Source organism: Erigeron canadensis, chromosome 5 (assembly GCF_010389155.1).
Source record: "Erigeron canadensis isolate Cc75 chromosome 5, C_canadensis_v1, whole genome shotgun sequence".
Classification (NCBI taxonomy): Eukaryota; Viridiplantae; Streptophyta; class Magnoliopsida; order Asterales; family Asteraceae; genus Erigeron; species Erigeron canadensis.
In genome coordinates this window covers 17,580,612-17,604,906 of record NC_057765.1, presented here as the reverse complement: position 1 = coordinate 17,604,906, position 24,295 = coordinate 17,580,612, and the positions used below count along the sequence as shown (strand labels likewise).

At 36.7% G+C, this 24,295-nt stretch overlaps 1 protein-coding gene across 1 annotated transcript; it reads left to right on the top strand.

Moving 5' to 3' along the window:
- Positions 1–1,024: 1,024 nt before the first annotated feature.
- On the top strand, positions 1,025–24,070 carry LOC122599148. Its single transcript, XM_043771605.1, has 20 exons — positions 1,025–1,359; positions 1,989–2,028; positions 2,115–2,363; positions 3,025–3,124; positions 3,216–3,290; positions 4,202–4,300; positions 4,967–5,083; positions 6,733–6,848; positions 6,986–7,085; positions 7,889–8,247; positions 8,887–9,211; positions 14,576–14,790; positions 14,918–15,136; positions 15,691–15,877; positions 16,650–16,897; positions 17,580–17,672; positions 17,749–17,850; positions 21,900–22,269; positions 22,880–23,017; positions 23,113–24,070. The coding sequence occupies exons 1-20, from the start codon at positions 1,140–1,142 to the stop codon at positions 23,989–23,991; spliced, it is 4,251 nt and encodes a 1,416-aa protein (XP_043627540.1). The 5' UTR covers positions 1,025–1,139; the 3' UTR covers positions 23,992–24,070.
- The last annotated feature ends 225 nt before the right edge of the window (positions 24,071–24,295 follow it).

The following is a 24,295-nucleotide window of genomic DNA, read 5'->3' as shown; positions in this document are numbered from 1 at the left end:
ATATATATATACTAGGATTTTTTTACCCTCACGATGTGCGGCTGCTTTAAAAAGATGCTCAATAAAGTGAGATTTGAGTTAAACTTGCTTAAAATTTTTTTAATGAAACGCTTAATATGTGAACAAATGAGTTAATAGAATGGATCAATAATGATCGTAAAAAAAACATATGGACAAACAATCTATTTAGTTTCACTTAATTAAATTAGCAATAACGTATTCATTATCCAATCATTAAACTAATTGTTATATACACTTGTTTTGAACTAACTCTTTGTCTACCATCATAATATTTTTCTCATCATCACAATAAAAAATTGTATTGTTAAATAACAAAAGAATAAAGAAATTATATTAACCATTATCATAAAATTCAAAAAAAGATAAAAGAATTAAACAAAAAATTGTACATAATTTCCATAGCGATATGAACGAAAGGATTAACATAACTCTTTCAGAAAGTTATGATATTATACAAAGCTCTTAACTCATATAAGATGAATATAATTTAGTGGTGATAAAAAACTTATAAACTTTAAATATTGCCACTAATGATTAATGCGATGAGAGTTCCAACTAACCAACGGCCTGAACAAACTTTCATATAATCATCATAAAAAAAAACGAAAGGAACCTCATATAAATGTTGAATAAAAAAGATAATGAAATATCATTAGGTATAGACATGATTTTTTAAACTAAAGAGAAGATATCATTTAATCTAATGAAAAGATCTTGGATTCTTACAATATATATATTTATTTATTTTAACATATATATGTTCATTTGTTTTTTAAATATATAGTTTATTTAAAGAAAAATATGAAGTTGACACATAGGATAAAATCTTATGTGATTATTGTTTAAATTAGTTTTAGATTACAAGAGGTTTTAAAATATTTGGTTACTATTGTACTGTTGTTTTATAAGAGTTATAGATAATAAAAAAGAAAAAATAGAGTATTTCACCTTTTAATGTTTTACTCTTTTACCGGACTTCTATACAATATTGATAGTTGTGGGCACTTATCCTAATAAGAAAGGAAATAGAAAATTGGTTAGTTAAGAAATTGACAGATCTTGTGTTATGATAAGAAAATTAGATCCAATCGAAGAAGAAAAACGATACGAGGAGGAGGATGTTGCGATTGAAAGCATTCAAGCCCACGAATGATAAGATAGTAAAGATCCAATTACATCCAACACATCCATGGCTAGTTACCTCTGATGCGTCAGATCATGTTTCTGTTTGGAATTGGGAACACCGTCAGGTTATTTATGAATTAAAAGCCGGGGGTGTCGATCAACGCCGTTTGGTGGGAGCTAAGCTCGAAAAGCTTGCCGAAGGCACCGATTCAGGTTTTTTTTTCTTCTGAAATTGCAGTTTGATCTGTGTTAAAATTGCGTTGTTAGTACTGTAATTTTTGTTTCTTTGAAACCTAATACCAGGGTCCCAAAAAGCTGCCTTTTCAATGAGGTATTGAATGATGAAACTAGTATTAGTAGTAATAATCCCTTCCTTTTGGTGAATTTACAAATATGTGGGCTAGTTTACAAGTAAAAAAAGATTTTATAGTGATTAGCATCAACATATACCCACAACTATTGATTAGTTTTCCTTGTGTCCATAGACTGATAACAACTCTCCCAAACAAATTTAGACAACATAAAGAGTGGCCAGTAGTGTTACATCATCAATGTCCTATCTACCACTGCCACAATATTGTCCCTAGGGGCATGGAGATGTTTTTCCCTAGGGTGTAACGATAAGTATGGAGCACAAACATGCATGCCTAATTGGTCCATAAGTGTGATTATTCATGTCAAACTCCTTTTTATTATTACCAATGAATGGTTTGACCAAATAGGGTCTTATTTGGCTCTAGAAAGTGTAATTGTAGGCATTGTCATCCGGTTTAAAAATAGATCCTATTTTTCTGCTATCTTCTTTTATCTGATGTTGGTTTTATAATTAATTTATATGACAGATATCAAAGGGAAACCAACAGAAGCCCTGCGTGGGGGGAGGTAAATAGTTTTTGCTTTATTTTCTTGGTAATATGCTTGATCTTTACTATTGTTGAAACCTGTAAACAATAATATATGTCATACAGTGTACGGCAGGTTAGCTTTTATGATGATGATGTGCGGTTTTGGCAACTTTGGCGTAACCGCGCTGCTGCTGCTGAACCACCATCAGCAGTCAATCAATTGACTTCAGCCTTCAATTCTCCTGCTCCATCAACAAAAGGAAGGCATTTTCTTGTCATCTGTTGTGAAAACAAGGCCATCTTCTTGGACTTGGTGACAATGCGCGGTCGTGATGTGCCAAAGCAAGATCTGGACAACCGATCACTTATCTGGCAAGTTATAACCGACTCTCTAATGCTTATCGTATTATTTAACCGAAAAACTAAGATAGGCCATCATTTTTACGTGTTTCTGTAAATAGACCGAGTAACATTATTCTAGAGGTTAGTATGTCAATGCCTGATCTAAAAGACATTAACTCTATCTTACATAAGTCCATAGAGAGATTTCTGCAAGTCTAATGCATCTTTAATATCTTTTATGCATCTTTCTTAGGTGGTAGCTAGCTATCTATGACACTAGGTAATGGTATGAGGTATCCTAAGTCACAAGAATTTAAAATCATTTTGTTGCTTTTAATAGTGGTTTTATATGTTTTTACCAGAAATTATATTCCTCTACATTTTTATGCATTTCTCTTGCATGGTAACGACATCCCCTTATGTCCTTCTATATCTTGACTGTGTTCTTCTCTCTGCCGTTGATAGAGGTTACTATCGTCTTCTTGTTAGGCATTTATAAAAAAATATATATAGCTGGCTCATCAGCTGAGTGATTCGCCTCTTGTCCACCTTAGGTGTTTACTGTTTTATTTAAAGTGCGTTGGTTGGTATATTGTGACATGCTTGTTTTATATACATATGTGGCTATATTAAGTGCCATTTCGAGGACCGTGTTGAAGATATACGATAACATATGTGTATAATGTTGCAGCATGGAGTTCCTCTCCAAGTCAGTTGGTGGGGAGGGCCCTCTTGTTGCTTTTGGTTCATCAGATGGTGTGATTAGAGTTCTTTCAATGATAACATGGAAGGTCTGTGAATACGATTTCATTCTGTGTCATCTAACTTGTTAGTATAAATTTGTTGCATAGTGCATTGTGTGATGTTGTTTCTTGGATGCAGCTTGTTAGAAGGTACACAGGGGGTCACAAAGGGGCGATATCTTGCTTGATGACCTTCATGGCTTCTTCAGGAGAGGTATGCATTGGGTTATTTGGTTTACTTTAGGGCATTTTTGGATTCGTGTCATTAGTTATCATATTTGTTTTTATTAATTGGAGAAAATTGTATCTTTCACCATTGAGGAAGACGCAAGCTATGGTATATATTCTTATATTTTTATATATATTCTGTGAATGGAAATAGTATGCTTATCAAGAACAAAGCACTGTTCACTGTTCATCCATTTGAAGAAAGCTTACCTTTTATGCTGGGAAGGTTTTCCAATCTGTCAATTAGCTAGCCATACTAGAACTCTAGGACCACCCGTGAAGTAGATGTTGCAAATCTGAGTTTCATGGAACTCATTTTAACAGATAAAACATTTAATGTTTAAATTAGGTGTAATGCATGCTCAGTGCCAACTTTGTAACAGGTCACAATGTGGATATGGCAAACTGATTATTGCAAGTGATACTATTAGTTTATTTGTAGTTATTGTATGTTACTTAATCAAAACAAATTTTCCTTGCGAAACAGGATGGTTAGGGTATCATAAACTAAGTACGAGTTAGGAAGCCTTGGGTTTCTTGTGGGTATCTTTGTGTACTGCCATAAAATCGTAGATAAGTCAAACTTGCATATAGCCACGGCTTTGAAAGGCATCCGAGGCAATAAAGGCTCAAAACGCTAAGGCGCTAAGTGCTAGGTGCTAGGCGCACGCCTCACATATATAAGGCTTCTTTTTCACCAAATACTCGTTTAAATTTTACATACCATTTTCTATCAAGAAAATGCTTTGAACATGCTAAAAAATTACTTCACCATAACATGCTTATAAAGATATCTTTTAAGAACCATACACTTCTAATACTTCATGGCCTCAAGATGTTATCTCAAGCTGACAGTTGATTATAGTCAGGATGTAATTCTCATGTATTTGTATGCAGGCTTTACTAGTCTCTGGAGGTAGTGATGGTTTACTTGTACTTTGGAGCGCTGACCATAGTCAAGATTCCCCAGAGCTCGTGCCTAAGCTCAGTTTCAAGGTAACCATCTCATTATAATTTATGTCCTATGCTTATCAGGTCATATAAATTGCTTGCCAATCTTTTGTGTCAATAAAATTTATTTGGATACACGTTTTAAGCATTTAACCTTTTAACATGCACGCTCTATTCTGTTTTCGTACATCTATATACAGGTGTCTGCATCCTCTGTCATGTTTAAATAATGAATCTTACATTTAGCAGCTGTAGATGTGGGTTTTCCATTAGTTGCAGTTTCTACTTTCACTCTTAGAGAAGTCGATTATCAAGGAGTTGTTAATAAGCAGAAGATTATTATGTAAAAAACAGCTTATTTCACCATATGGTTATGCCTTTAATTTGAATCCACCAAGAATAATTGGTTTAAAATAAGCAATCTCAAAGTACTTGTTAGAGCAGCTTATTTCACCCTACAATAAGTCAATAAGCAGATAAGCATATACATTGCGTTAATTAAATATACCATAGTGCTTATCTGCTTATAGAAAACACATTAAGCATATAAACTACTTAAATAAGCAATCCCAGTACCCCTGTTTTTTTGGGATATAGTTACATGTTATATAGATAACTGCTGCTGGTGCATAACAAGTCCTGATGTGCAAGATAAGATGTTAACTTTCTGCTAGTAATCTAATAAAAGACTAACATCTGTTACTGTTGAAGGCACATGATGGTGGTGTTGTGGCGGTTGAATTATCTAGAGTCAGTGGAAGTGCACCTCAACTCATAACAATAGGTGCTGATAAGACTCTAGCCATCTGGGATACAATGTCATTCAAGGTACCCGCTTTTTTTCGTATTTTATTCTTGCATCCAATATTTCATTATATAAAGTCATGCATTAAGAAGATTGATAGCAGTTTCGCAACCAATTAAGCACGGCAAGAATACATATATGGCAGGTTGGGTAACAATAAACATGGGTTATGTCTTTTACGGGTCAAGACAGGCTGCTTTGGGTTGGTTTGACATGCAGTCTTTTTTGGTGTCGTGTTTCAAAATAGTTAAGAATAAATAATCCTTTAGTTTTGGCTACAGTGACATCATTATTACCATAATAGTCTATATATTCGAATCACGATTGCATCACTTGTATGACATATGCATTGAAATTTGACTTTGGGCAACTTTTAACCTGTTTGATCCCAACCATTTGTTTTTTGGGTAAAAGGATATACCCTATGAATTGTATTAATCAAAAATAAATCAGGCAACGTGACTAAATGTCACATTGGCTTTTACAAACAACAGACCATTGTGCAAAAATGTTTGCTAAAAACGCACCATTGTGCAATAACAGAAACTATTATGGGCATTGACATGCCAGTCCCATAAACTACTTAGCCGACTATGAACAAAACAATGGGCTAGATAGACAAAAAATTAGAAGCCTACGTCTCAGTAACTAGATGATAAGGCAGCTTCCACTCCACAAGAGCCTTTTCTACATGGGTCGTCTTCTTGAACCTGAAGGTTAACAACTTGAGTCTAACAGTATTGATTACCACTTCGATCAATTCAGAACTCGATCTTTTCTTCTTGTTGAAGATTCTTGCATTCCTTTCCTGCCATAAGTAGTACACAGTAGCTGCCAGAACAAGCTTAAATATAACAATTCTTATCGATTTCTTTTTTGGCAATAAAATAGCATGGGCTATAATAGCATCCCAATCAGTGGGAATTCCTTCCATTCCAGCCTTTTGTGTGACCCCCATCCAAAGTTGAGCAGAATAATTACATTCAAAAAACAAGTGGGAATGAGAGTCGGGTTGCATCTCACAGAACGAGCACGCAATGGGATCATTCTGATTTAGATGCTTCACATCCCATTGGCGCAGATAATCCTGAGTTTTTAACTTCTTTCTCATGACCAGCCAAAGCATGAAGGCGTGTTTAGGTATACACTGATTGAACCAAACCAGTTCGTGCCATTGTACCACAGATTGGCGTGGTCTCAATTCTCCCCATGCAACAGCTACCGAGAAGTCATGGGTTATTCCATTTTTATCTCTCCACATTACAGTATCTTTTTTTATCTTCATTCAAACATGGAGCAACAAGTGGGAGTCTAGGAACCCATTCAGTAGGCCATCTCCAAGCATCATCTAACACAATATCAGCCACTTTTGCATTAAGTTGGAACCCAGCTCTTGTAATTGTTCTTGCTGTTAGAAAATCAATTAAAGGTCCTTGAGTGTTCTACGTGTCGAACCAAGCAAAGGTGGACTTACCATTACCAATATTGAACCAAAAGAAAGGACGCCCAACCATTTATTATGTTACCCTTTAAGCTACTTTTTATTTTTATCTGACCTATTTAAGGATCTTGCACGGGACAAACAAATTGATCCAGTCATAAGTATCCTGGCTGTAATTCGCCACCTCTACTGCCAATCTACTTTTCAACTAACTAGTCTTTGTCTTTACAGGAATTACGGCGTATCAAGCCTGTCCCTAAAATGGCTTGTCACAGTGTGGCATCTTGGTGCCATCCCCGAGCACCCAACCTTGATATATTAACTTGTGTGAAAGATTCATATATATGGTATGCTATTAACTCATGTTCTCATTGATGTATATTCTTTTTAGGATAATTGTAGGCACTAGCTATTAGTCTTACCCTCTGCTGTCTAGGTATGCTGCATTTTAATGTAACAGTTTTTTTCTTGTAAAATTATGCAGGGCTATTGAGCATCCCACTTATTCGGCTCTAACAAGGCCATTATGTGAACTTTCTTCTCTTGTTCCTCCACAAGTTCTCGCACCTCACAAAAAGCTTAGGGTATGTAACATATGTGATTTTTGCCTTTTTTTTTTAAACAAGAAGCTATTTTTAAAAATTAATACATTTTTAGACATCAATGTCTCATGTTACACTCATTAAATTTTTTGTGGGCTGTTGCTGCATTAATTGAAAAATTGCTGATGTTCAAATACAGAGCGAATGATGTTCAAATTGAAAAATTGCTGATGTTCATATACAGAGCGTATGATGTTCAAATTATCTAATGTTTAGACAGTTTTAAGAATACTAGCTGCTCCAATGGACATAATTGAAAAAATAGGGTAAAAGCAATTTCTCAGTTTTACTTGCTAATACCTTGTCGGCATCCATTGTCTTCCCAGCCTTGGCCATCTGATTGTGAGGTGTAGGGTTGCAATATATTAAGGAAAAGAAGAAACCAAACTTCCAAATCCAGGATATAATTGTAGGTGTCAGTTCAAAGTTCAAACCCATTTACTAAAGAATGAGTCTACCCCAGTTTACTTTATTTAACGCATTAGATCAGCAGAAGAACAGGTTGAAAGTGGGTGATATTGCATAAAGGCTCCTATGTTAATTTATTGAAAGTTTTAAATTATTAATGAAGATATTTTTTTTTTATTCATGTTGAGACTTGAGATGCAAATCATCTATTTAGGATATATGTATGCATCTGAAAACCTCTGTTTTCCATACGTTATCCTGCATTGGAATGTGCTCTAAGCATTATTCCTGGGTTCATTAATTATCAAGTGTTTATTTCTTGTCAGAATGTCTGATACTCTGACTGGATGCTGATTTTTGTGGTGTTCGATTACTAGGTGTATTCGATGGTTACACATCCCTTACAACCACATATTGTTGCAACCGGAACAAACATAGGCATCATACTCAGTGAATTTGATCCCAGGTCTCTTCCTGCTGTTACTCCTCTTCCATCAATACCGGAAAGCCGTGAACATGCAGCTGTATATGTAGTAGAACGGGAACTGAAACTGATACAATTTCAATTGAACAACACAGCAAATCCATCTCTTGGAAGTAATGGGTCCTTGACTGAAACAGGAAGATTAAGGGGGGACACTTCTGAACAAATCAGTGTTAAACAGATCAAGAAGCATATTAGCACTCCTGTTCCGCATGATTCATATTCCGTTCTTTCCGTCAGCAGTTCAGGAAAGTAAGTTCTTCTCTCGATGGGTTTCTTGATAGTTTGAGCATGTGTATCACTCATTAGTAGTTTAGTTAATATCAACTAATCAGTCCATCTGTATTTGATCTGTCAGCATTTCACTTGCAGAATGTCAAGTTTTATGGGAGTTTATTTTATTAAAGGTGGAAAGTATGGCTCATTTACTTACAAAAGAGTTGACATGGTCAATTTTTTATTTTTTTTTGTATTTTTACTGGTTCAAATGGGTTACGTTAATTAAAAAGAAAGGCTAATAGGAGACTGCTCAAATATCATTTATTTCAAATGTGGAATGAATGCTGGCCAGAGTGTATATTCCTTAAAGCCAAACTTCACAGGATTCGTTCCAAAATATTGACTCACTGAATTCTTACTCAGCGAAACCTCACAGGATTCGTTCCAAAATACTACTTGTTTTGACCTGTAACACAACCCTCCCAACCCTTTCTTTTTGCTTTCCCACCTTTGAAATTATCACATCTAATTTGTGTGTCCTGGCACACTTATCCTTGGCATCATTTAGTGTTTCCATATAGTTCTATATTGATATGGTATACTGGTTATAATATACACATCCATAAAAAATACATTTTCTATATGATGGCATTTCTGTTAAATTCTTTGCAGGTATGTTGCAATTGTATGGCCTGATATTCCATACTTCTCAATCTACAAGGTCAGTGATTGGTCAATTGTTGATTCAGGCACTGCAAGACTTCTGGCTTGGGATTCTTGTCGAGACAGATTTGCAATTTTGGAATCTGCAGCACCTCATAGGATGCCAATACTACCTAAAGGCAGCTCATCAAAAAAGGCCAAGGAGGCTGCTGCTATTGCTGCGGCACAAGCAGCTGCAGCAGCTGCTTCTGCTGCAAGTGTTCAAGTTCGCATCTTACTGGATGATGGGACATCCAACATATTAATGAGGTCAATTGGTCAACGCAGTGAACCAGTATGTGTTTCTGTTGCCTTCATGATATTCAAGTTTTAGATTGACATTTAATTGTTAATTTGCAATTTCTCATTATGTGGCTGGCTCAATGTCAACTTGATTAATCATGCTTGCAACCATTATATGTATGGCCTTTTTCTGTTAGGAACAGAAGGGTTGCACAACGGAAGAAAAATAGAAAAATAAAAGAACACGAGAATTAACTTGGTATCTCACACAAAGTGTGTGAAGTAATCCACGGCTTTGACTTAGGGATTTTATTAATGCTGAATATATCCAGGAATTACAATGCATAGACTTAATGTATATACCTAAAAGATTAGGGTTTCTTGGAGCATGGTTGTAAATAATGGTCTGCGGTCAATCGGCGGTCACCTTTAAGGATAAATCTCATTTTGCGGAGATATATGGGTGTTATAATGGAGAATATAAATTATGAAGGAAGTTTTTTTTAAAGATATATATTAACAATATCTTTACAAAATGAGTCAATAACCATAGAAAAACTAAAAAGTATAACATAAAATACCTATACTTATTTTTATATGATTTTTTTATTTACTTAAAATTTAGAACAACAATGAACCTACCCATAAACCAGGTCATCTTTCTGTTTCATAAGATATTTGTATTGGTTTTAAAACCAAAGTTGGCCTAATAAACACAAAATCATTAGGTTAAATATATGTTATATATCTATTTTCCATGGCCCTAGCCTCATTAAGTTTGTTATTTGACCCTTATTGACTACAACCTTTAAATCTAGGGTAAATTACAAAAATCATACATGAGGTTTGTTCAAAACTACACTAGTCACACCTACAATTTAAAAATTACGTGAGACATACCCATCATTGTCAAAAACTTACATTGACCATACCTATCGCTAAAGGTTGTCTATTTGACAGTTAAGTAAAGTCACGTGCCGTGCATGTGAGGTATCAAAATCGTAATTTCGTGTATACTTCAGGTATCATATGTGTAATTTACCCTAATAAAAAATTATTAAGATATTTATATTTATATTTCATTTATTATATTGCTTTTTAAAATTCTTTTGTTTTATATTTTTTTAAATTGGTTTCTATTAAAAAGAACAAGCATGGTACCCGCGCAATGCGGCGACAATGGTGGAGGAGGCGGTATAGTGGTGTCGGTGATGGTACTATTCGTGGTGGTGGCGGCGTCAAGTGGTGTAGGTTGATGTAATTGTGATATTAGAAATTTTTAAAAGATAAGGGCTTAAAGTGTTATTAAAATAAAGGTTTAGTGTGTAAATTAATTCATCAAGGACTAAACACAAAAAGTCAAAGGCAATTCTTGTAATTCAAAGGTAAAATTACCTAAAATAAAAAGGGGACTTTTTCTTTATAAGGAAATATATATAAATCATAAAAAAAATAAATTAGTATAATAATATAATAATACAAAAGTGAAAATTTTAGTGGTTTTCATGGTTTTCATCTTTGTTATATTCACTATACACATATAACAAAATAATAATGACATATATAATAATAAATGCATTCATGTATCAACTATTTTTCTCGTTATATTTTTAATTAAATAAAAATATATTTTTTTATGATAAATTTCATATATACCCAACTTAATAACTCAATTATAAATAAAACTCTAAGATTCTTAACAGTTATTTATTTTAGAACGAAAATTACAAGGATAATACCTAAAGTATGCATGAAATTACGGTTTTGATACCTCACATGCACGACATGTGACTTGGCTTAACGACCAAATAGACGACCGTCAGCGATAGGTATGGCCAGTGTAAGTTTTTGACAACGATGGGTATGTCTCGCGTAATTTTTAAATTGTAGGTATGACCAATGTAGTTTCGAACAAACCTCATGTATGATTTTTGTAATTTACCCTTAAATCTATCCTAGAAGACACATAGCGTAACGACACCACCTTTAAGCATTATAACGCCTTTATAACGGCCGTTAAAACCTTTTTATAACGACCTTTAAAACCTTTATCTACAACACCGTCTTGGATTAATGCACAAGTAAACCCAAACAAAACAAAAAATAGGCCCAAAGGCAACTAGCCCAAAAGGACATCAAAATTCAACAACCTCCCACTTGAAGGCCTTGTGGGAAAAGAAGTCACCAACAAGCTCACAACAATCCAAGTCTTTAGCAATTAGTAATTCAATTCCAAAACACATGGATAGAAGAACAAGTCCAACTCAACAAACAAACCAAACTTCAAACTATAGCACACCTAGTTGCAGCGGACCCCTACTTATTAAACAAAAGACCCCGTTAGAGCCTCAGATGGCCCAAACATAGTATTAGCAGACCTCAGCTTCACATCCTCAATCCAGCTTCACATCCTCAATCCCATCTGACTCCCATAAAGTAGATTGAGGACTTCTCATAGGAACACTTTCCACCGACGATAACTTCTCAAGAGAGATTTCATTCAGATGATCAAATCCCTAGTCTTTCGAACCTAACGTAGATTTCTTGACTGTGTCGAGCTACTCCCACTGTCACGAAACTCCTGTACACGTTCTGACTTCCGAGTACGCTCAAGCAGATTACCTAGAGTCTCGGAGTTCTTTACCGTCAACGGAACTCGTTTAACTATCGAATTAGCGAGCCCAACTTCGGCGTTCGTCTTAACAGGGGTGGTCACTTCTATAGACAGAACAGTCACAAGATACAACGAACTTTTCTTGAAACCCCTAGCGATAACTCCATGTTTCTCGAACACTATCGACTTTCCTCCATCAAACTTCACATCAAAACCCACCCTGATCATCCAATTGCCCAACAGAGATTAAACTTGTATTGAATTCTGGAACGACCCCCACGTTAAGCAAAGTCCAGGTAGTACCGAAAGTATCCAAACATTACCTATGCCAGTCACATCAAGTACGTCACCGTTTCCAAGCCTAACCTTGCCAAAGTTGACTTTTTTTGTTTTTAAACTTTTTACATGCAATCAGCATTGTGGGAAGCACCAGAATCCATGACCCAAGGTTCCACACTACTAAGTATCAGTTCCACCATCATCTGGATCGGAAGCACTCTTAAAAGCGGAATTCAAACCTTCATTGGAGTTCATCTTATTAGGACATGAATTCCTAAGATGCGTTGTCTCGTTGCAGTCCCAACAACGCACACTCAGCCGATTCTAGATGGACTCTTGCCAATATGTAACATCTCATAAGAAGATCCCAGATCCCCACTGAGTACCTCTCCGGTGAAATGTCTTCACCCAATACCAAATCCCGAATCTTTTCAAATGTCATATCATCGGTTCCCACCGAGCTAGTAACGGTTGTCACTTTCTCAGACCAACTATCAGGTAATGAAGATAGCAATAGTATAGCCTTGGTATCATCATCAAACTCTATCTTAACAGAAGACTAGTTCGATTTGATGTTTACTCAGCCCCTGTCTTTCATTCTCATGGTAAACAGCTCTCATCAGGAATACCTTATTAGCGGCAGACGGTTTCTCATACATATTTGACAACGCCGACATCATACCACTGGCAGTGGTTCAAGATAGACATGATGTTGTAAGCCACGTATCTCGTCAAACTCGGTGTAATAACCGCTTTCTTATCCTTTGTATCCCAAAGAGTTTTTTGTTGTTCATTCATATTCCCAGGTTTTTACCAAGAACCATATGCAGATCCTTTTGACCAAGTAATGCTTCAATCTGCATCTTCTACTAACTATAATCCGATCCGTCAAACTTTTCAATCACAAATTTCCCGTCTTCAGCCATAATGACTAACGAAAAATAAATAATCAAAGTTACCCAGCTTTAACTTAGTTGATTAACACCCGTCAACAAGAATCAAACAAAAAAAAAAGAATAATAGCAACCTTATATCTTCCAAACGATCCAACAACACCAAAAAAGAGGCCCCAAAACAAGAACCCTAAAATCGAGATCCACCAGCAGCAGTCAGCTGCAAACAGCGCGGTTTTTGGTGATATACAGCAGCGGAACAGCAGCAACGGCTGCAATCCAGCTTCAGAACAGATGTGACAGGAAGAAAACAGCAGTTCTAGCAGCAGTAGAAAAGCTGCGACATCAGCAACAGCAGCAACAGAAGGTTGCAAACAGCAGCAACAGCAGCAACAGAAGGTTGCAAACAGCAGCAGAACAGCTAAACAACAGAAGCAGCAAACAGCAGCAGTACAAAACAGAACAGAACAGATCAAAACTGAACAGTAGCAACAGCAAACGAATTAAGATAATTCGAACAGCAGCAACCACAACCGAATTTCAATCAAACTGATCTTAAGAACCAACCGTGGCTCTGGTACCGCTTGTTAGGAACATAAGGGTTGCACAGCGGAAGCAAAACAGAAAATTAAAAGAAGAACACGAGAATCAACGTGGTATCTCACACAATGTGTGTCAACTAATCTACGGCTGCAACTTAGGGATTTTATTAATGCTCAATACAACCAGGAATTACAATGGATAGACTTAATATATATACCTAAAAGATTAGCTGTTCTTGGATGCATAAGTAAACCCGAATGGGTTTACGAAACAAAACAAAAAACAGGCCCTAAGGCCAACTAGCCCAAAAGGACTTCAAGACCAAACAATTTCTTAGTGTACTTTGCTCATGACTTTAGATATTATTTCTTCTTCTTTTTCCTTCTCTTTCCTGATTAAAAGTTAATAATAGTAATGTACTCAGGGGTTGTTTGGCTTTGTGTTATATAACCAATTACCAAATTACTGTGATTTCATGTCTCAATAATTAAGTTGTAGTGTTTTGTTTAGTGATTCTCATTATCAATATCTGAGTATTTAGGAGTCAAATAATCAGAGTTTAGGATGATCATTTTCCTAGTAAGCGTAATGAAACTGATCCAACTAAACTATGAAGTGACTTTTGTAATCATTTGTTTTACCTTAGTATATTATTAATAATATTTGACGAAAATAGTTGAAAAGTTATTGAGATTGTAGATGTTGTAAATTTAATGATAAATATTCCTATAGAACCATATTATTATAGTTGATGAAATAAGTTGTTATATAGTGAATATTGTATATAAAAATGGCTTCTCTTTCCATTTTATATATTTTTGTACTTGAATAATAAAAAGTTGACACTCGATAGAGTAATTTTTAACGAGTAGATTATTACAACTTGAAGCGCAGAAGCACATCCAAAGGCTACTTCTTTCAGGTTGCATTGCTGTTTTGAGAATGCACATGTAGACGTGTTATCCTTTCTGATTGTCTTTCTTATTGTATCTGAAATCTATCTTATGATTAATGTATGTCATATGAAAGATTATCTTTGGGTTGCATTGTCAAAATGTTGGTGCATTCTAAGACATTTTGTTTGTAGGTAGTTGGATTACATGGAGGGACATTACTTGGTATTGCCTACCGAACTTCAAGAAGGGTTAGCCCTGTTGCTGCCACATCTATTTCATCAATCCAGTCGATGCCTTTATCAGGGTTTGGAAGTAGTGCCCTTTCTTCATTCAGCACCATGGATGATGGCTATTCTTCTCAAAGGAGTTCTGCTGAGGCACCATCTCAGAACTTTCAATTATACAGGTAAACGGAATACTCTTTCTGATTAATTAGTTCGTTAACTGTTTGCTTAAAGTATTTGCAGGCATGGTCTTCTGACGTTAAATCTTTTTGTAACACTAACTTTTTAATGACATTGAGATATTTATAGTTGGGAAAGCTTTCAACCTGTGGGTGGAATGCTGCCTCAGCCAGAGTGGACAGCTTGGGATCAAACTGTTGAGTATTGTGCCTTTGCATATCCAAAATACATTGCCATATCTTCCTTGAGACCTCAATATAGATACTTGGGAGATGTGGCCATTCCTCATGCTACTGGTGCAGTTTGGCATCGAAGGCAGCTGTTTGTGGCCACACCAACAACAATTGAGTAAGCTAGTTTTGTGTGTCTGTCTGTATAGTTCCATATATTGAGCATTAACATCTAACTATTAGTTAGAATTCGCTACTCCAGCTATATATAACCTACGTAACTTGTTCACGTTATATCTTAGAACTTGAAACGAGAAAGAAGCTACATGATTGAAAAATTAATGACTTCTGAAACTCGTATGTTATTTCCTTTCATGTATCAAAAAGGATAGAATAAATACAAAAGGAAATTAAAAGTAAATATGTTTGTACAAAACTTATGTTAATATAAATTCAAATAATGTCACATTGTAGTATTTGACACGGTACTTATTAGTAAAAGTCATAGTACCCCAATGCATCGGCGGGGAATACTTTTAGCTGGTCTTTGAGATGGGTGTTACTTGGGGGATGGGTTTTATGTTCTACATATTAGTATATAATAGAAATATATATAATTAAATAGTTTTGACAAAAAGTATTTTAGTTACCCCAGATCTAAATGTTCCCATTTCGTTTGTTGTCTAAGCATGCTGACAAAGTGACAATCTTTTTGTGGTGCTATGTTTTAAGGTGTGTTTTTGTGGATGCTGGTGTTGCACCAATTGATATTGAAACAAAACGGAGAAAAGAAGAGATGAAACAGGAGGAGGCTAGAGCAAGAGCAGTGGCGGAGCATGGCGAGCTAGCTCTAATTGCAGTTGATGCTCAAAAAACTGCAGCACAGGAGAGGATATCACTTAGGCCACCAATGTTACAGGTATACATATTCTATTGATATTTTACAACTCTCTACAAGGAAAATGGCATAATTTATGCCATGATTTGTTAACTTCAGTAACTCTAATAGTGTTTAGTATAACTGGAATGAATATGAAAAGTTCAACCAGTAAGACATTATGCACGTGTAAAATTTGTAATGTAGATATATGGACGTTTTTATTTATTTTAATTTTCTTATTTCATGGTCGATGCAAGTTTTACACAGGTAAAACAGATGCTTATGTCTTAAAGGTGGAAATGGCCCATTTTCACCTTTACTAGAAGTTTACATGTGTCGACTGACTACCTGACTCAAAGTATGGTGGCATTCGATTAGTAGTAGTTATATAATTCAATGTCCCTAACAAAATGTACATAATCCAATCTCCCCAACAAACATCATATCTTGTGATCATATAACCTGAATTATGCATACCAACCTTGTTTTTGGCTTAATGCCTCATGTGTTTTTCAAATGGTTGGATGTTCCGTACTTTCATCTGTTTCATTTTTTTTCACGTGGATGTTATGTATAAGACCCACATCTTTTGTAAGATTTTACTTGGAACTTTGGAATTGTTGATGAAACATATTTGACAGTGCTACATAAACATAGTCATCAACCTTTATTTGGTATTTTATTAATATTAGTATTAAACCATTTATGCTTGTTTATAGTATGAACTATTAAAAAGATTGTAGAATTAAGTACACCAGTTTTTTTTTACTTAAATCAATTTATTTATCCGTAAGCGTATTTTTTCTGTCAGGTTGTGCGGTTAGCATCTTTCCAGCATCCACCATCTATTCCTCCTTTCTTGACATTGCCTAAAAACACAAGGGTTGATGCTGATGACGGGCTGCAAAAGTTTGCTGAGGGTAAAAGAGTTGATGAGATAGCTGTTGGTGGTGGAGGGGTGATGGTTGCAGTCACTCGTTTTCCGACCGAGCAGAAGCGACCTATTGGACCTCTAGTTCTTGTTGGCGTGAGAGATGGTGTTTTATGGCTAATTGATAGGTATTTTGATTAACCCATGTGGATAGTTTCCTTCTCATATAAGCCGTTTGACCCATAGAGATAAAACATAAACAAAACGACCCAGTTATATGTAAATGTGTTGTATTGGCCATCTCTCTAGCTGGCTGTGAGATTGTTTGGGAGACCGATAATGTTTCGGTTATCCATCATAGCTTCTATCAAGTTAGAGGCTCAGAGCATATCTTGCATGACCTCTTTGAAAAATATAAACAATGATATATTTGGTGCCAAGTACATAGCACACATGGTTTACCTGGGTATTGGATATGGGTGTGCATTGATTTCAACTGCTTATGGTTCAAATTTGCTGTCAGACTGAAATTTTAACGGTCAGTGATTTTGGCAGTTTGGGTCGACACTGGGACTTAAACACCATCTTTTATCCCTTCCTTTCCCATTCTTTTCCTTTTCTGGTGTGTTGCAAAATAACTTACATACTTTGGAATATAAAAGCAAAAGGTAAAACATATTGTATGAGCTACATATCGTAGAATTAATTTATTTTTTGTTGATAACATTTTAATTTAAAGCATTACGAGATTAATTTAATTGCTATTACCACACTCTCTTTTTCCAAATTCGAAAGTTTGTTGCTGATATAGAATAGTTTGTTCCTTTCCTATTTTATTTTGTTACATTTTCTTTTTCTCATCTGTCTTAGGTACATGTTTGCTCATGCAATATCTCTTAGCCATCCTGGAATTCGTTGCCGTTGTCTTGCTGCCTATGGGGATGCTATTAGTGCAGTTAAATGGTGTGTATCTATCATCGGCATGGAACAATGCCTGTATTTAACAGCTATGACTTATAATTGTTAGTGCATTTTGTAGGGCAAGTCGGCTTGGTAGAGAGCACCATGATGATTTAGCACAGTTTTTGCTTGGAATGGGTTATGCTACCGAAGCCCTTCATTTACCTGGATTATCTAAGAGGTATGTGCAGTACATAGATTCCGTTTTCCCGAAGTATATTATAATTTGCATCTTGTTCTATATTTAGCTGAGTTTTTTTTCTTTCACAATTAGCTGTTAGTATGTAATAGCCCAAGCCACCGTATCAGATATTATCCGCTTTGGCTTCTGGCTCACTTTTTTGCTTATCACAAAACGCTTCTAGTAGGTTCAGCCCCTTCTTAGGAAGCTTTCTAAAGAAGCTTTCGTTCCCCTTCCCTGTCGATGTAGGATGTTACAATCCACCCCCCTAAGGGGACTAGCGTCCTCGCTGGCACACCAACCCGACCCTGGCTCTGATACCATCTGGAACAGCTTAAGCCACCGTGTCAGATATTGTCCGCTTTGGCTTCCGCCTCTCGGTTTTGCTTATCCTAAAACGCGCCTAATAGGAAGGTATTCAGCCCCTTGTAAGGAAGCTTTGATTCCCCTCCCCGGTTGATGTGGGATGTTACATAGTAATTCTGCATCTTTGCATTAACTGTTATTAACAGATTTGCTTTAGTTTATTTTGGTGTGGGAGATGACATTAATTACCTAGTTATTGTTACTTTGTCCCAGTTATCTGGTTTTAGTGTTTGTATAAAGGGCTTTTGATTCAGTTATCCAATTTGCTGGTTTTTATTGTATTTTAGATATCTACACATCTATATGTGTCGATATTATATAGGAAAATGATAATCGTTGAAATTTTAGATGATAAACTTATCTGATATATTTTGTTAACTAAACATCAATTCTCACATTGTTACTCTATATATGATCAGTTTCAAAGAGTGTATTTTATGTCATTTTGACTTTGTTATTAGTTACTTCGGACAACGAAACACTGTATCTTGCAGGCTTATTACTGTTGATTATCTTATTCTGATTATTTTATTCACTTTGATTATGATTATATATGAATTCCATAATCCAGGACCAAAAGTTCTTCTATATCAACTGTCTCTAAAAGATTTGATTAGACATTGTTTGATATTAGTCAGTATATTTAAGTATATCATAGGCAGTCAGTATATTATAGGCCCTACTATTAAAGACCCCTTTTGATATCCCTTGTATAGATAACTTACATCCCTTGATATGCTTATGTATAGATCTATATATAAGGCCTTTGTATTCTTCTCTAAATCACAATTCAATATACAATCTATTCTCTGATTTACATGGTATCAGAGCTTAGGGTTTGCCCTTGCTCTATGCTGCCACCCTGTGCACAAACACAAATTATCACCTTTTAAATTTTCAGACCTCGTTTCTGGTCTCACAATGGCTGGAGAGCTTACCGCTTTTACCTCCACTGAGAAAACTGCACACAACTCCCATAAGTTTGGTTTCACTTATTCTCCTACAAACTATGGTCATTGGAAGCTGACTATCCAACCTTTTCTTACTACAAACATTCTGTTTGGCTATGTTGACGGGAGTATTCCCAGTCCACCTTCAACCATTTCTTCTCTAGGCACCTCTTCTGGTAGGTTGATGCTGGTGCTATTGTCACACGACCGAATCTAAACCACACAGTCTGGTTGTGTAATGATGCACATGTTCGCATGCTAATCCTTTCAACAATCTCAGAGACATCGCTCCCACATGTTCAGGGAACCACCTCACGTGATCTTTGGCTTGGCCTTGAACAAGCTTATGCCCCACATACCTCTTCCGGAGAATTCACATTAAAGACACAAGTACTCAAACTCCAAATGAAAGGTGATGAGACATCTGTTGCCTATCTTGCAAGAGCACAACAGTATGCAAACGCCCTTGCAAATATTTGGCAGCCTATGCCCGAGAAAGACCTGGTGATGTTAGTTGTTGCAGGTCTTCGTGAGGACAATGGAGTCAAACAAGGCCGCCTCAATAACTAGTTCATGGCTGTTTTCTCTGAACTTCCTAGTCTCCTTGCCAACCATGAGTTTTTAATTCATAAATTTGCAGTTGGCATCCCGCCCGTTCAGGCTTTCATGGCTACAACCAGCCCCTCCCCTCCACTTCTGTTTTAAATGACATGGCCAAGCCATTCGACAACTAGTTTCCAAGTCTGGCTATCAATTAACACCGTCCTCCCGTTCAGATTCATCACCAACACCCCAAGCCTTCTATACAAACCGGTCTGGACAATGCACCTACAACCGTGGCGGCCGTAGTTCCCTTGGCGGTTGTGGTGGCCGTGGACACAACTACAACCGCGATCAAGGAGGGACTAATCGCATTCTAAACCAGTTTAGTTGGGCTTTGACCCAAAACACCGTGTATGGAACTTGTAACAGGTGCGGGATTGCACACGTACCATCTCAATGCCCAAATAGAAATCTGTCTACCTTCCGGACAAGACAACTGTCCGCCAATTATGCCGACCATCGCTCACAGGTGTCGTCTACTTCTTGGCTTCCAGACACAGGTTCCAATAGCCATGCTACACCGGATGTCAGGTTTTGAATCTGCTGAGCCTTACTTTGGTAATGATAATGTTCATGTTGGTAATGGTAAGGCCCTCCCCATTTTACATATTGGTTCCTCAAAAATTTCCTCACCTCACAAAACCTTTTACCTAAACGACATTCTTCATGTACCTGCTGTCAAGAAATGTCTTCTCTCTGTACAAAAATTGTCAAGATAATCATGTTTATTTTGAATTTCATGCAACCTTTTTTTCTGTGAAGGACAAGTTTACACACATTTACCCACGGGTCCAAGTGACGGACTTTACGCAATGAGACTTCCAATGAATTAGTCCATTCCAAAGGTTTCTTTTTCAACAACTCGTGCTACAACCACCACCTGGCATCAAAGATTGGGACATCTACATTCCCAACTATTTAAGAATATGCTTTCTAAATATTGTTTACCTATTTCTGCTTAGAATTTTGATTCCAATTGTAATTCCTGTAGAGTTGGAAAATCTTCCAAACTTAGGTTATTGTTCTCTAATTATGAAAGTACTCACTTTTTGAACTTACTTTTCTGTGATGTTTGGGGACCTGCTCCTGTAACCTCGTTTGATGGTCATAACTATTTCTTATTGTGTGTTGACCACTTCTCAAAATTTATGTGGTTGTCCGTTGTTTCCTTTAACACGAAAATTTGATGTACTTGAGACTTTCAGGCAATTTGTCACTCTTGTTGAACGACAATTTTCCACCAAAATTTAAACTGATTGGGGAGGAGAATTAAGAAATCTTTCATCCTTCTTTACCTCCATTGGCATCATTCATCGTCTCTCTTGCCCTCACACTAGTGAACAAAACGGTGTTGTTGAGAGACGTCATCGTCACGTTGTTGAAACAGGTCTAATAGGTCTAACACTACTGTCCCAATCACATGTTCCACAACGGTTTTGGCATTATGCCTTTGAAACTGCAGTCTACTTAATCAATCGAATGCCCTCTCGTGTAAACTCTACCATTTCTCCCTTTGAACACTTGTTCAAACGCACACCTGATTTCTCTTTTCTTCGCGTCATCGGCTGCCGATGCTTTCGTCATCTTCGTCCTTACAATCCATATAAAATGGATTTTCGGTTTACACCGTGTATTTTTCTCGGGTACAGCACCTCTCATTATGGTGATCGGTGTTTTCCTCATCTTCATGCTAGAACAAAACACGTGGAAGTAGATTTTCACTGCGTTCGGGAGAAAGTTGTTCAAAGGGAGAAAGTTTCTCAAAGGAAGTTATCTGTTCAGTTCATTTCAACGCATGATCAAATTGCTGATGTGTTTACAAAGCCGCTACCATCAGATCGTTTTATGCTCTTAAAATCCAAGCTAAGAGTTGGTCCCCGTCCTTGGCTTGAGGGGGAGTATTAGTCAGTATATTAAAGTATATTAAAGGCAGTCAGTATATTAAAGGCCCTACTATTAAAGACCCTTTTTGATATCCCTTGTATAGATAACTCGCATCCCTTGATATGCTTGATATAGGGCCTTTGTATTCTTCTCTAAATCACAATTCAATATACAATCTATTCTCTGATTTACATGAGACACTGTAGCTAAAAGTTCCTCTATATTGATGAAACATTGTATCTTCAGGTTGGAGTTTGACTTGGCAATGAAAAGCAACGATCTAAAAAGAGCTCTCCAGTGTCTACTGACTATGAGCAACAGCCGAAATATAGGACAGGACACCGTTGGACTCAACTTAAATGACATAATGTCACTAAGTACAACTGCAAATACTAAAAAGGAAGACATTGTGGATGCTGTTGATGGAGTCGTAAAATTTGCCCAAGAGTTTTTGGAAATTATTGATGCTGCAGATGCTACTGGACAAGCTGAGGTTGCTCGGGAAGCTCTTAAGCGGCTAGCAGCTGCTGGTGCAGTCAAGGGAGCTTTACATGGTCATGAATTACGAGGACTAGCTTTACGCCTTGCAAATCATGGAGAATTAACACGACTCAGTGTATGTTTCAAATTATATTTTTCTACGTAACACAATGAGAAACATGCATTGACCTTATTGATCACTGATAGGGGCAATTTAGGCCTTATTAAACAGAAGTGGTTCAATATCGGTTTATATAGGTAAAATATCATATGCTAAATGGCTAAAACTAAAAAGTTTCTTAGGCATTTACAACTCAGAACAGGTTCTATTGAGCTGTTACCGCCTTTGCTATGAGTCCTCTAAAATTTTTTAAGTAATTAACATGATTATTAATAGATTATAGAAACTGAACCAGAATGATAGTCTTGAACTTGTGGGATTAAAACAATTTAGGAGAGGTTGTGAGAATTAAATACTTTTTGACCCATTACAACCATTGTAATTAGCTTAATAGATGCTACTCATTATTGATCTAGGTTAGGAAAATATACTTCTTTGACTCGTTTTTAAATATAGCGTGTATTGACTCATGACCTACCATCCATTTTGCCATTTTTGCTGAATATAATAGAATCAGGGATGCTGATTAAATTTCATGAAAACTAAATGAAAATTAACCTTACTTTTATTCAAGGTCTTTCCATCTCTCTGGTCTTCACTAAACTCTGCCTTGTGTTGTTGGTAGGGATTGGTGAATAATTTAATATCAGTGGGGTTTGGACGGGAAGCTGCATTTGCAGCTGCAGTTTTGGGTGACAATGCACTCATGGAGAAATCATGGCAGGATACCGGAATGCTAGCAGAAGCTGTGCTTCATGCCCATGTATGACGAATGCTAGTGATTATTAAATGTAGCAGCACAATTTTTTCTCTTATCTTTCCTTGTTAATTGTGTTTTAACTTGTGTCATCTTGCCAGGCACATGGTAGAATCACAATAAGAACTTTAGTTCAGGCGTGGAACAAAATACTACAAAAAGAGATGGAACATGGCCCTTCAACAAAAACTGATGCTGCAAGCGCTTTTTTGGCTTCTCTCGAGGAGCCTAAACTTACAAGTCTTGCAGATGCTGCCAAAAAACCACCAATTGAAATCTTGCCACCTGGAATGCCATCCATAGATGCTCCTCTTCCTGGAATTCAGAAGAAAACCATACCAGCTGTTCAAGGCACTCTGCAGCAACCACCCAAACCCTTGCAAATAGAAGGGCCCCCTTCGGAATCAGATGCTCCACCACCACCTACCACCGAGTCTGGTGATGTGCTGCCTACTGATGGCACAGGTGCTCCACCACCAACAGAATCTGAATCTGGGCTTCCACCGCCTACAACAGAATCTGGGGTTCCACCACCTACAGTTGAATCTGGGGTTCCTGTTCAATCTAGTGCAAAATCTGAGATGCCGGCTGCACCTAGTGTGGAATCTGAGATGCCGGCTTCACCTGGTGCAGAATCTGGTTCTCCACTAACAGGATCTGTAGAGGATTTGGGGGCTCAACCTGCCCCAGATCCAAAACCTACAACAATAGATTCAGCATCAGGATCTGGTGATCCTACAACAGAATCAGGTGCCAAGGTTTCAGTTGAGCCTGAACATATTGACTCTAGTGTAGCTTTGGAAAATCAAACTCCGAGTCCATCAATTAATCTTGCTGATCCAGTGGTAGTTGTAAAAGAGGCCACTGTATTTTCTTCAAGTAGTACACCACCTCCAACACAGGCGATACGTACTCAGAAACCTGAAGTTCCAAGGCCAAGTGGTGTGCGTGAGGAACTACCAATGAGTGATTGGACTTGATCTGTTGTTTGTTCTGTCTACATTATATAAATTAATTGATATTTTGTTTTCCTTATATTGAGAGTTGTTGATTTTTTCCCTTCTGCAGTGTAACCTCCATCGTGGTTTGTTATCCATTTTGGTTTAGCTTGCATAATTGATTGCTAGTCTTAGGCGTGCATTATTTTCCCCTTGATATATATGTATCTGTTCATTTAGATGTTGAATATATGCTATTCTTGATATTTGGAATCTGTCTGTCTGTTATAAATTCAAATCCCTTTGCTTGTTTGTTCCTTGGTTTGCTCTTTGAGTCTTTGCTTTA